At 41.3% G+C, this 14,338-nt stretch overlaps 1 protein-coding gene across 1 annotated transcript in view; it reads left to right on the top strand.

Moving 5' to 3' along the window:
- LOC111141408 (VAMP associated protein B and C) overlaps nucleotides 1-14,338 on the top strand; it is a 52,836-nt gene that overhangs the window by 17,482 nt on the left and 21,016 nt on the right. The window contains exon 2 of the mRNA XM_022493932.1: nucleotides 11,595-11,747. Coding sequence (XP_022349640.1) covers nucleotides 11,595-11,747 — 153 coding nt within the window. The remainder of the gene's footprint in view (nucleotides 1-11,594; nucleotides 11,748-14,338) is intronic.

The following is a 14,338-nucleotide window of genomic DNA, read 5'->3' as shown; positions in this document are numbered from 1 at the left end:
TCTTTCTTTCTTTCTTTCTTTCTTTCTTTCTTTCTTTCTTTCTTTCTTTCTTTGACAGAGAGAGAGAGAGAGATCACAAGTAGGCAGAGAGGCAGGCAGAGAGAGGGGGAAGCAGGCTCCCTGCTGGGCAGAGAGCCTGATGCGGGACTCGATCCCAGGACCCTGAGATCATGACCCGAGCCGAAGGCAGAGGCTTAACCCACTGAGCCACTCAGGCGCCCCCAGGAGTCCCTTTTTAAAAGACCACGGTGTGGGTTTAGGGAGAGTAGGCTCTGAGAGGTGTGAGATGCGTGGGTAATGGTATGTGTGCAAGCTGTAAGGCTGCTGCAAGACTCTAGGCCCAGAGCATGCGAGAGACTGCGGCGGGGGAGAGAATGTGGTGAGAAGTGCTCTGATTCCAGATCTCTTCTGAAGGTAGGTGTGGAATGGGGAAGGAAGAGAGGAGTCTAGGGTAACTGCTTTTGGCCCAAGCAACTTAGTGAGTGGTGGTTCCTTTTCCTGAGATGGGAAGTATGGATTTGGGGAAGGGGAGTGGGATCTAAGAGTGTTGTTGGGGCTTCAGATGTTTAATACATCTGCAAGCCATGATCAAGGAAGAGGAAGGACCAGGTGCACATATATATTTGGTTACCGTTAGCCTGTTAGGATACGGTATTAGAAGGAATACTTTTTTTTAATTGAGAGATTAGGTAAGCCTTTCCAAAAAAGGCGTTTGAGCAGAACTTTGGAGAATGAGTATGATTTCTAAAGGCAGATAAAGGGGGAAATGGAAGATATTTTTCATCTCTCACAGCCTTTCTCCTTGGTCCCTGGTTGAATTTGTTTAAGCTGCTGACCTGGTTGAGACTCTCTTTTCACTGATATAGCCACTTAGGTTCTCTATTGAAAAGGAAACCAGAGCAGATTGCATACTGACCGATAAACCACATTCTGCTCGTCCTTGCTGTTCGCAAACTGAAAATGTAGGGGGAACCATAGAGGAGCAGAATGCGAAATGCGTTCTGCTTCACTCCGTGTGTCTGCTGTGAATTGGGATGTGTAGATTTTGATGTGGAAGCTTTTCATGTGCCTTCATCTTTACTAAAGATTGAACATTTGGGGGCAGTTTTTACTTCTACTGACCTTATGTCCTTGACTTGAGCTGCTAGTTTGTAACTCAGTCAAGTTAAAACCGCAGCTACAGCCGTGAGGAACCGGGACCCCTTGCTATGTTACTGCTTGTACCCCTCACTTGGGCATAATGTCTGTCTCGACTCTTCTTGCTTTGTGTGGAAAAAAATGAGCCCTGTTTTGCCACTTTCCTGTTTAGGTGGGATTTTATTTGGAGTGGAATATCGCTTATTCTTTTATTTTCATGAGCACTATAATCTTGCGATTATTTTGGTCTTCTAAAGAGAGAAAAATTATTAGATGTTTGTTACAATGGGGTAAAGATTGTGCATTGAAGGGCACCGGGGTGGCTCAGTGGGTTAAAGCCTCTGCCTTCGGCTCAGGTCATGATCTCAGGGTCCTGGGATCGAGTCCTGCATCGGGCTCTCTGCTCATCGGGGAGCTTGCTTCCCCTCTCTCTCTGTCTGCTGCTCTGTCTACTTGTGATCTTTCTCCGTGTGTCAAATAAATAAATACGATCTTAGAAAAAAAAAAAAGATTGTGCATTGAAAAAATTCAGGTTATTAAATGGTCTAAGATGCTTTTAGAACTGAAAGATGAAATTCATACTAGTCAGGTGTACTGTTACCTTAAAATAATCTTCAGCTGTTGACTCTGTCTAGTGCTGAGTATAGATAGGGTTATGCAGTTTTAGCCCCTCCATAGTAGTTGTAGCTATTTTTCTATTTAGAAAAAAACGTATTGCATTAAAGAAAAGTAGCCATAGTGTTTCTCTCTAGAGGGGAAAAGGCTTCTAGTCTTCACAGTTCTAAAATAGACTTTGTCAAAAATTTTAGTTTTGGGTTTTTGTCTTAAATTAGTGAGACCACTGTTACTTTAAACATGTTTTTGAATGATAACCTTGGTTTTTATAAATTACACAAGAATGGCTGTTGATGTAGCTGTACTGGTTTTAACAACTCCACAATTCAGGATTCCAGTATTTTAATATATATACAGGGCATTCTGGTTAAGAAAATGACCTCAGACATTGCCTGGGTCTGACATCAACTACAGGTAGCTTTCTTTATGTGGGAAAACACTTAAGTGCAGAAAAATACAGATAATATAATAAATACCCAAATACAGAATAACTGAATGTTAATAATTTGTTAAACTTGTTTTATATCTTTCTTTAATAAGTACATTTCACTAAGAATGTGAAGGCATGTCTGCCCCTTCACCCTCCTCTCTTTCCTTCACTCCCCAGAGGGTTCAGTGTGAACCGCTTCCACTGTTGTTAGACTTTGTGCGCTGTTAGAGCCTACATGTCCCGTAACATGCGTTTGAGACCCATCTCCTGTAGAAATAAAGGTCTGATTAATTCTTTTCAATTGTATAGTATTCCTTCGTAAGAATATGGCATATTTGTTTTGAACAATAATTTCTTTGTGTAGTCCGAATAATAAGTGCTTATCTGTTAACATAAGCTACAAAGAGCTTTCAGTTCGAAGCGCTTCCTTGATTCCAGCTGTGTCTTTTTCGGGTAGCTTTCCTGAGTTTGACCTTAGGCCGTGCACAGTACTGCTGTCTGTTGAATTCTCAGAGTACAGTAGAGTGCTTTGTGGTCTAGCTTTCCCACCCATGGAGTTGGTGGCTGACTGACTTTTCTTTCTTTCTGCTCCAAAGGAGCTAGAAGACTCAAGAGTTGAATAAACAGCCTGAAAGCTTGGTAGAGTCTGTGTTGGTGGTGCTGGCTTCTGGTGCGCCTTTGGGATCACCAGTGAGTGTTCCTGGTGTTGATTCTCCTGCTCCAGTAATGGGTATGACGTGTCTGTCTCCTGTGGGTATTTTATTTACTTTATTAATTTAAAGATTATTTTATTAATTGAGAGCACTTTGCATTCTAAGATTTCTTCAGGAACAGGATGTGTCTACATAGGGTTCTTTGTGTGTGGTTATTTCAAAATAGAGGTACGCAGTTAGGCTTTCTGTTGAAATACTGGAATCCAATGTCTGCCATTAAAAACACATTGGTTGCAAAGATTTATTTTTGTTTCTAAAGCATTGATTTAATGTGTGAGCTAACAATTCAATCAAGAAAATAGATTAAAAAAAAAAAAAAACAACTTCTCCCAGTGTCCTTACTCTTGAATTCATAGTTATTTAAGAGCTCACCCTCTTTGACTGTCTGTTACTGTGATATGTTTTTTTTTTCATTTTTTTAGAGGGTGGCGACTTTAAACAAAATTATCATAGAATAGTAATGATGAAAATATTATTGACTCAAGTGAACATTTTTAATACCTTCAGCCTGTATATGAACAGCATGAGTTTATCATGACTTCAGATCCCAGTAATGGAGTAAGCATCTGTTTACAGGAAATGTGCCAGAATCAGAGTTGAGTTGCCTCTAAGGAAGTCTGGCATTCATTGACGCTGTACACACTTACTGAGCCCCTTTACTGCTTACGGTTGAGTGTTGTGGGCTCAGGGCCTCCAGTGATGAACAGGACAGGCACAGCTTCCTCTCACATGCAGGTTTACTCTAGGGGAGCAGCAGGAGAGGAACCTATGAGATGTCAGGTGACAGAAGTCCTGTGCTGAAGGTAGAAAGGGTGATAGTGCTGGGGAGGGGGGTGGCAGCAGTCTCAGGCCTTCGTTCACCTGGAGCCCTGGTTGTGCATACAGGGGAGACACGCATGAAGAGTAAAACCTTTGCTTGAAAATAGCTAGGATCACGGTGTGGCCATTCATTCATTCATTCAGAAAATTCACTGAGTATTTTGCCTTGTGTCTGGAAGTATTCTAGATGCTGATGATTGGTAGTGAACAAGAGGGATAGAAATGTCTGTTTTCGTGGAGTTTCAGTTTTGCAAGGGGAACACTTACATAAACAAGGGAAAAAAATGTGAAGATTGGTGCATTGCAGATGGTTAGGGAAAGCAGGAGGCAGCAGGATACTGTAATGGAAGTAGACGCCAAGGGATAAATTGTAAAGATATCTGTAAGATCTCCACCAGACTTCACTTCACGGTGTCCGTTTCTCCCCTTTCCTATATACTTTTCCCACGCACAGAGTCTATTGTATTGACACCTCAAGCATGATTTTATTGTCTTAACAAAATCCATCATTAGTCCTAGGGTGCTAGAGACAGATTATTACTTTCCCAGAAGGTAATCTTTTCAGAATTGAAGTGAAATATGGTAAGTTATTTTTTGGAAGTGTTGAAGAAAGGAGAGATGCTGTACCTAAATTGTGTTTGCAAAAATATAAAGGAATGCAGCTCTTTTTATGCAGGGGGAGAAAAGCTGTTGTGGAGCTAATAACTTGAAGTTTCTATCTGGAAAGCTGAGACGTGATAGATTATATATCAATTTGGTATATAAGTTATTTGGTAACACATATAGTTTGAGTTTCAGAGTATTGTAGCCATGTGAAGAACATATTACAAACGAAGGATATGTATTTCTAACACCAGAATTTCATGAACTCCAGATAAAGGAAAAAAAGCAATTTCTTTGCAAAGCAAAGCATCTTTCTTCATGTATATGTATGTGTGTGTGTGTATATATATATATATATTATGTTTACATGTATAAAATGCATAAATATTTCAGAATTAATGTTCAGTATCAGAAATGTTGGGGGTTCTACCAGAACTTACTAATACCAAGTCCAAATACTTTTTTTCTCCTCTTTTTTTGGGGGAAAAAAAAAAGCTCTGTCTTTTAAAGCAGTTTCAAGTTCATAGCAAAATTAAGCAGAAGGTAGAGATCACATATACCCCAGCCTCCACAGGTGCCCAGCCTTCCCCACTGTCAGCATTCAGCAGCAGAGAGGTGCATCTGTTAAAACTGATAAACCTGTGTAAATAACATCATTATCACCCGAAGTCCGTAGTCTGCCTTAGGTCCAGTCTTGGTGTTGTACGTCCTGTGGGTTTTGACAAATAGATACAGTGATATGTGTCTGCCATTGTAGTATCCTACGGAGTAGTTTCACTGGCCAGACAGTACCCCCGGTACTCCACCCATTCAGTCCTTTTTCTTCTCTCAAGTCTGGGCAACCACTGGTCTTTTTCAGTTTCCATAGTTTTGCCTATTCTGGAATGTTCTATAATTGAAATCTGCGGGATAGAGCCTTTTCAGATTGGCTTCTTTCACTTAGTAATATGCATTGAAGATTCCTCCATATCTGAATTATGGTATGATAGCTCATTTTAGCACAGAATAATATTCCATTGTCTAGATGGACAAATATATCCATTCACTTTCTGAAGTGAATGGATACATTCACATCTTCGTTTCTTCCAGGTTTGACAAGGATGAATAAAGCTGCTGTGAACACTGATGTGCAGGCTTTTGTGTGTACATGAGTTTTTGACCCGTTTTCGTGAACACCAAGGCGTTCAGTTGCTGGATTGTGTGGCAGGAGTATGTGTAGTTTTGTTTTTTTTAAGAAACAGACAGGCTGTTCCAAAGTGGCTGTGCCATTTTATATTCCCACCAGGAAGGAATGAGAACTCCTGCTGCCCCACACCCTGGCCATTGTTTGAGGGTGTCAGTGCTGGAGATTTTGGCCCTCTTGGTGTGTGTTGATATCTCACTGTTTCATTATTACTTTAATTTGCAGTTTCCTAATGACATATGTTGAACATCTTTTCATTTGTATTTTTTCCCGTTTGTTTATCTTATTTTCTATCTATATATCTTCTTTGGTGAGGTATCTGTTCAGATCTTCTGCCTGTTTTTTGTGTTGTTCATTTTCTTACCGAGTTTTAAGAGTTCTCTGTAGATTTGGATCACAGTCCTTTATCAGATACATCTTCCGCAAATATTTCCTCCCAGTCTGTGGCCTGCTTGTCTGATCGTTCTCTTGACAGTGCACATTGCAAAGCAGATGTTCCTTTTAATGAAGTCCAGCTTGGGGTTACTGCTTTCATGGATGGTGCCTTTGGTGTTGTCTCTGAAAAGTCACCACCAAACCCAAGGCCATCTAGCTTTCTTCCGTGTTATCTTCTGGGAGTCTTACAGTTTCTTGTTTTGTGTGAGTATGTGTGTTTATATTCATTCTAGTTAAATTGAATTGCTGAGTAAAAACGAAATGATGTATTTACCCCGTAAAAACTTCTGTCCTGCTTTCTGCGATGAGGTGATAAGATGTGCTTGAGGCCACACTGATGAGCAAGGCTAAGATGGAATTTTGAGCTCACTTGGCGGTTTTCCCTCTTACCTTGTACAGTCACTGGGACCTGAACTCTTAATTTCCTCTTTTGTAAAAATTGTATTTGCATTTCCTGAAAGGAAGACTGTTGTTGGTCTTTTTCTCTCTGGGTCTCTGAATAAACTAAGGAACGATTACAGAAAAGAGGTACAATACTTGCACTGTGCATAGATTGGTAAAATGCTTAAAGATTTAATGGAATACTTTTGTCTACAAAGCGCTCTTGTGTTTCCTGCCTGATCAGTTTATCCAGCCATTTTTGATGACATTTACAGTACTTGGAACCTGACCTCTTCCCGTTGAGAAGTTTGCTGGATTCTGACCTTCTTTCCTTGGCCTTTAAACCAGCACTTTATGATTCCAAGGCTCCATGTTTGTAAGACTGAATCAATTAATTGTTCCCCCTTTCACCTTTAGAGCAACGTAGACTTCTGCTGGCTTTGTAGTCTCTGTATTCTTTAAGACAGGTGAGTTCCAGATCTTACTGTCTGAAAATACTCACTTCAGAATGACAGTAAGTCACGCCATTGTGGAGAAAATAGTTTATACTGTGCTTATTAGCTTTCTCTAAATTCCATTTAGAGCATGTCAGGGAGACCATACCCAAGTTAGTCATCGCTATTTGTGAGCAGCTACAAACTCAAGAATTTTCACAGATGAGTAGCATAGTATAGAGCATAAAGAATATTACTCAGATTGTTAAGGCAAAAAATTAAAATGTTAAGGACTAGTCCCAATTTCTCCCAAGTTCATATTGCTGCATTTTTTTGGCCTTCATTTCACAGTTGAGATCCTTAGTTCCTAGTTTTGTAAAAAAATTATCTGAAATAAGGAGCAGAAAATTGGAAAGAAAAATGATTAAAAGTATGTGTTGTGGTTCTAGAGGTTCCAAATCATTTTTTCATTTCTTGGAGGGAAAAAGTCTAACTTTTGAAGGAGATTTCATTTATAAAATCGTCTCTGTACTTTATAAGCAATGTTTAAATTCATTGGTGATAAATATGCATGTTGGTATAGTAAAATCCCATTTTTTACATAATGCTTTAATGGAAATGGCAGTTTTATGAAATGAAAGTGACTAGTAAAAATCTGAATGATGCTCATAAGCTCTTACATCATTTTTATTGAGGTTTTTGTATATTCTAATTCATTAATACAGGGGGAAAGGAGATCACTAACATGGTTTATTTCCTATAATTACTCAAATCAAATATAATTTATTTTCAATAAAATTCTTAGAGTACATTGCCCAGGGTGGGGAGAAGAGGGCTGGCCTGTTTTTACAAAATGTCTAGATTTTAACTCATGAGACTTTGCTGTTTTAACATTGTAGTTCACTTATATGTATTTTCAGTATAGTTCCCTCTAGATTTTTCCAAGTAAAACTCTGTGTAAGTGCAAGAAATCCCAAACACTTAAAGGCCCAGGATTGAGTGTTGAGGGAGAAATCTGGGTTATTTATTTATCCTGCTTATTAACAAATATTGTTTGTCTTTTAATAATTTAGACTACTTTTTTGTGATTCAGAATGTCAAACATTATTAAAATTACTGAGTAATAAATTAACTGGGGGGGGATTTCCAAAATCCACTTAGTATTTACAGTTAAATTTGCCTTATTTTTGTGGAATACCTAGAAGAACAGGTAAGGGGTCAACAAACACCTAATTTTGGTGCACCGCTACCCCCAACTTCTTGAGGTAGGGCAAGGAGGAAGAGCACTACGAACTGAGTTGGAAACAAGTAAATATTTTCAATTTCATCACAGTGAAATCTTGCCAACAACCCTATTTTCTGCTCAGTATACTTCAGACCACCTTAGGAAAATCTGTATTTTTTTTGGATGTGGTTGTGGGCTATTATGAATTCTTGGCATTCCAATCTGAAGATGCTTCCATGTTCTTGAGACAGAATTTTGTTGAAACTAATAACTTTAAGTTTATATCTGGAAAACGTTAAGGCCTGATAGTTTTATAAATCCCCATCAAACGGTAAGTACCTGCTCTCCCAGGCCCCGCTCCCAGGCTTTATATTTGAAAGCCCACCCCTTTTCAGGTGTCTCTTTGTGTAAACACATGGTTTGTCTGTTTTCTTCTCTTTTGTCCCAGCATTGTAGAGTTATTTGAGCTGGAGTTGTGCATAGGTGGAGTTCTCGTGATTGGTAGTTGTTCTGTAAAGGCCAGGGAATGTGTACATGTGTGGTGTGTGTGCCTTTGTGCATGCGTGTGTGTGTGGGTGTGTGTGTTTGCTGTCTTTGACCCCAGAAAATCAGAGTTCTGTTTAGCTGTTCTTTTTTCCTTTTACCACTGCTGAAGTGATCTCCACTCTTCAGCAAGCAAAGAGCCTTACTGGGGGTAAGTCAGACTGTGTGCTTTGTGGAGAGTGGAAAAGGGTAGAGTCACAGGGAGCTGCTGCCTTCATAATCCCTCAGACACCATTTTAGCACCAAGGATACTGTTTCTCCCTTGATGCCAAAAACTTGATACAAGGATGGAGCGTGTCAGCATGTGGCTCGCCCTCATCTTAGCTGAAACTCTTCTTAGGCCACAGATTACCTGCCCTCTTGGGTACGCTTTTGGTTCTCAGGAAGGAGAGGACTTCGAGTGTAGTGAGAGGGTCGTTTGTGATGGGCGTCAGTAGGTGACATGCACTGTCCAAGATGCTTTTACCAACATCTGGCTACAACTGCACCCACAAAATGCCTGATCGCAGAGGGCCAGAGGCAGGACTTATTAGAAAGATAACCAAATGGAAACTCTCTTTAGGCATGTCATTCTTGAAGGTGCCATTGCCTGTGGAATGAGAAGAAATTCTAGTGTGAGTAACTTCATACAATAGATGACTCAGTGGTACTGTTGATTGTACTATAATGCAACAACATATGCTTTCCTGAAAATCACCAGGCCACGTAAAATAGCATGATAAACACTGTAGGACTTGCAAGAGGGAGGTGAACTTATAAGTGCACAACGTTCATACACTTTGTTCATAAACTTTGTTGGTCATCTGCATACACAGACAGGAACCTAATCGTGGTTTTACAAACATTAAATGGGTGGGAGACACAGTGTTGTATTTCGGTAAACATGGCACTTCACCTTGAAGAAGAAAGACGTGAACTTTGCCTGTGGCGGTGTAGTTCGTGGGTCACTGTCCAGTGGGGGAAGGAGGGCAGGTGGTGACACTGGGTGTGGGTGGGTGTGGCTGCCCGCCCATAGGGGAGCTGCGGTAGCTGATAGGGGCTGAGGAGTGTGTAGAGGGTGTAATTTGTGTATTTCTAGGCAGCTTGGTTCAGCTGCATGCACTTTTCTGTGTTCACCTAGCATTTCTTGTAGATGAAATCATGCATAAGCAAATATGAAATTTGTTTTATGCTCAGATTGTCCCCCTAATATGCACATCAATCACATTGGAACAAATTCACGAATTCAGACTCAGCTTTGTGGCAGAATTGGTTGTAGTTTATTTGATTTTGGAACGGAGTCCCTTTTCCTTTCTTCCTTTCCATCGTTATTGATTTCTTAATTTATATTTAAGTTAAGCCCACATTAGATTGATTTTTTAGACTCTGAGCACTTCTGAAGGCGAGAAAGTAGCTTGCGATTTTAATTTTGCTAGTGCTTATCCACCAGGTAGTTTCCTCACTGCCTATCTGTCTGTCTGTCTGTCATCTGTCATCTATCTAGATACACACATTGAGACCTTTACTAGATGCCAGGCACAGTGCCTGGAGAGACAATGTATTCTGTATTCTGGAGATACAAAAACTGGTAAGGTATCATCTTTATCTTAAGAAGCTTAGAGTCTCATTGAAAAACTTTCAAGGCGCAGATTTGAATGTCTTTGTTGGGTTTCCTTAGGGAACGGATGAACCAACATTATGTATTTCTTGGTTTGTGAACATAGCGGCACAGACCTTCCCACCCCGCCACCTATTTCTTTGTAAATGTAGAGATAGTAGCAAAGAGCTTGTGTGGAGGAAACACAGAGATACCACTGATTTACATGGTGAAAAGATGTCAATTTGAAAAGAGGTTGAAAAGGACCTAGGAGGTCTTACAGTCAACCCTCCCACTGACTCCTTAATAAACCTAGTGGTCAGGTATCCACAGTAGAGTGGTAAGTGGAAAAAAAGCAGGTTTCAGAGTAACCTGAATATTGTGATCCATTTGTTGTCTCCCCGTGTGTGTGTGTGTGTGTGTGTGTGTGTGTGCGTGCGCGCGCGCGCACATGTGCTGTTTGTATAAGCATAGATGATGTGAGAAGATCTCCCCCGTTAGACCTCAGGGGACAAGGGAAAGCTTATTAACTTCCTCTTTATACATCTCTTATTGTTTGGCTTGTTAAGAAGCGTGTTTTACTTTTTTAATTAAAAAATCTAATAAAGTAGAAAATGAATAAATAATAATAATAAAAAAATACCCTCAGGGCACTGAGCTTTGTTTCAGTCTTTCCAGTCGCCTGCGTAGTTATAAAACCGAATGTGACGTTTCAGGTGTGGGCTGCCTAGCAGGACTCTGAACTTGCTCTGGTTAACGCCACGGCAGCAATACCATATTGTGTGTTTGTTTGGGGGGGGGGTGGATTCTGTGTTTATAGACCATTAACACCTCAAAGTCTTTATTACATCTGCTACTCTTGGCACACTCTGCCCTTGATAATTGTGGGGCCTAAGTTTAATCCTTCAGATTCTCCCTGGTAGAGTTCATCTTATTGTGGAAATCAGTATTTAATGTAGGTTAAGAACTGGTCTTAGATTCAGGCTGCCTGGTTCAGATCCTAACTACCCACCACTAACTAGCATGAATACTTAGACAAGAAACACATATTCCTGAGGCTCCGTTTTCTTTTATTTTTTCTTTCTTTCTCCTTCTTCTTCTTCTTCTTCTTCTTCTTTTTTTTTTTTTTTTTTTTTGAGATTATTGAGTGATAGTTTATTGAGCGATAGTTTAAAGCTCCTGAAGAGGGAGGGGACCTGAAAGGATTGCCCAAGCCTCTATTTTCTTATTGGTAAAATGACAATAACCATGAAGTTGTGAGGTTGCAAGGAAAGACTGGGCGTTAGAGCGCTGACCTAGGTTGCCTGGTGCTGTGGTGAAGCACGGTGAACTTCAGATGCTGCTGTTAGTGCATTCGCGTCAGTGCCTTTCTCGCATCCGGGATAGGGAGCAACCTTCCCCAACCACATACCGTATCCCTCCCCACCCCAGAACGTAAAGCAGTCAGTCTTCTGAACTTTCCTCACAAGGTGTCCAGTCAGTCTCTGCCTCATTCCACAGGTCCCTTCACCGATGTCGTCACCACCAACCTAAAGCTCGGCAACCCAACAGACCGAAATGTGTGTTTTAAAGTGAAGACCACAGCACCGCGTAGGTACTGCGTGAGACCCAACAGTGGGATCATCGATGCGGGGGCCTCCGTTAACGTGTCTGGTAAGTCCTGGAGCTGGAGGCCGATGAGGGGGCTAAAAAGTCCCCCTAGAGCCAGTAAGATTTCTTAAAATTTGCATTTGGCATAACAAAATAAGACAGTAGACGTCTCCCTCGTCCCTCCACCCTCTGATTGAAAAGCTTAGTGGGTCCCACTCCTCTGTCGGTTTTCCATAATTAATGCCTCTTTGGTTTAATGCTTACAGCCTTCTGCGCCTCGATAGTTAAAGCAAAAGTGAAGTGGTAACTTCAGACTTTGCTTCAGAATGAGTTTGGTTTTCACTCCCTTGAAATTAAATCTGCCCTTTGGCAATAAATAAAAAAGGGCTAAACAAACTTAATTTTACTTTGTGGGAGAACGCTAAATGGAGTTATTTTCTTATTTAAGCTAAATGGTTTCTGACATTAGGCTCATGTCATTCCCAGTGATTGGTAACTGCACTTTACTGATGGTGAAAAGCTCGGGGAGGTGAGGACTGAGGAGACTGGAATATTTCCAAGGGTGAAAGTTCTGTGCGTGTCTGATGGGTTTTTTTCCCTTTCTGTCTGAGAATGCAGATATTTTCCAAAGTCCCAGCTTTTGAAAAGATGCTAGTAAAGTGCCCAGATTGAGAATTGGATTTTAGAATTAAGGAGATGTAAGTGATAGGTTTGAGTTTAAATGTTTTTTTTAGGAATGGAATAAACTTTCAGCTCATTAGAACTTCTGGATCCAGCATGCCTTTTGTATTTGTGGAGGAGCTGTGGGGGAGTGTGTGTTTATCCTGTAAAAATCAGGAGACTGTGTGTCACAGAGGGTTCTGCATCATTAGAAGCTACTGCTCATTGAAATGGGTACCTGACTGGCTTTTTCCATGACAGATTTTGATTGTGATGCATTTGGCTATTCATTTGACACGTAAGAGAAAATGATTCACCTCTTTGGAAAGATATAAGGTGTTTCATTATCTGATCATTTCTGCAAACTCTTACTCCCCACATCCATTGGTTTCTTTCATTATGGTGCTCCCACACCAGCTATCCCCCGTGTGCTTCTCTCGGAGGCTGCGAGAGCTGATCAGGACTCTTGAATTGGGTTGTTATTCAGGAAGTCAGGAGGATGAGAGCCAGATTCCATCGAGGGTGTCCTTTACGCTGGACCAGCACACACATTATCTCCAGTAGTTTCTGTCGTTTGGCCTGTGAGGATGCATCGTTACCTGTCCCGCACTAAGGAGGAGACCAGTGGCTGTAGGCTTACGGAGCCAGCAAGTGACACCGCCTGGATGGGGATCGCTGGGTCTGGCTCCAGAGCCGGACTAAAGTCGATGCACTGGTTCAGGGAAGGGGTCTGAGGGGCTGGCATTTCTGTGCCTCTTGGATCCACATGGTTTCCATTTTTCTGTTGTAATCAGGGGCACCTGAAATCTTTATTCCCTTCTTTTACTGACTTTGGTTTTCCTCTTGATTTCTTTGCCCGTATCAGATTTGAGCAAGGTTGTCAGTAGATGAGAATTACCAATTTTCATGGTAAATAAGAGGGCAGCAGCATCATTTCTGAATAAAACGGCCTCAACAGGCAGTTGTACGGTGCAGGTATACTTTCCAGTGTGAGATAGAAATGTGTGTGTCTCTTTCAGAAAGATTCATCCCTCCCCCCATCATAGGAATGTTTTTTAAGATTTTATTTATTCATTTCTTTGAGAGAGAGAGAGAGAAAGAGAATCTGAAGTAGACTCCGTGTTGAGCACGGAGCCTGATGTGGGGCTCGATCTCATGACCCCGAGATCATGATGTGAGCTGAAATCAAGACTCAGATGCTTCACTGACGGAGCTACCCAGGTGCCCCTATTTCAATTTCTTTTAATTAAAAAAAATTTTTTTGGAATTTTTTTGATATAGCAACCCTGGGCATTTGGTTTGATTTATAATTCCCAACTTAAGGAAGAAGAAGATTGTGTGGCTACGGCGCTTCTTCTGCAGATAACAACGGGGGCACAGAGGGTGGGTGTCGTCATCTCGAGTTGCATGAGTGATTAGTGGCAGAGCTGGTACTTGAAGCCAGTTCTGCTCCCGCCTCGGTGGCTCTTTGGTGACACGAAGCCGCCTCACCAGTGTTAAGGGCGGCCCGCGCTCATTTACAATGAATATGAAATACAAAGTAGCGTGGTTCTCAAAATGTTATGTACTTGGGGGAAAGTAACTGAATAATAGAATGCCCATGTGTCTACAGGCCTTACTCCTACATGTTTGCACATGAGACAGGGCTCCCTTGTTTCTATTTGGTGTGTACTTAACCTCACCGCATGAGGTGCACCAGGTGCATTTCTGGGCCGGCGTCTCCAGCTGGCACAGGAGGCTGCCACGCACTTTTGTAGTTTTCTGTGCAGAGGGACCATTGTATCATTGATTAGACATTCATATCTTGAGGTGGAAAGCGCTGGGTTTTCAGGGTCCTCTTCAAATGCAGCGGTATGATGACATCTTGGTGAGTACGTAGAGTTTCTAGGTTCTTTTGGGAGAGAAGCCTCAGGGAGCCTCAGGACATGAAAGACACCAGCAGACAGGCAGTGCCGATTGTCCAAAGGCCAGGTGTGTACATGGCCACGTTTGGT

Source organism: Enhydra lutris, unplaced genomic scaffold (genome assembly GCF_002288905.1).
Source record: "Enhydra lutris kenyoni isolate GAN:26980312 unplaced genomic scaffold, ASM228890v2 scaffoldscaffold6, whole genome shotgun sequence".
In the NCBI taxonomy this organism is placed as follows: domain Eukaryota; kingdom Metazoa; phylum Chordata; class Mammalia; order Carnivora; family Mustelidae; genus Enhydra; species Enhydra lutris.
The sequence above is the reverse complement of the archived record's forward strand: the minus strand, read 5'-3'. Positions and strand labels throughout refer to the sequence as shown.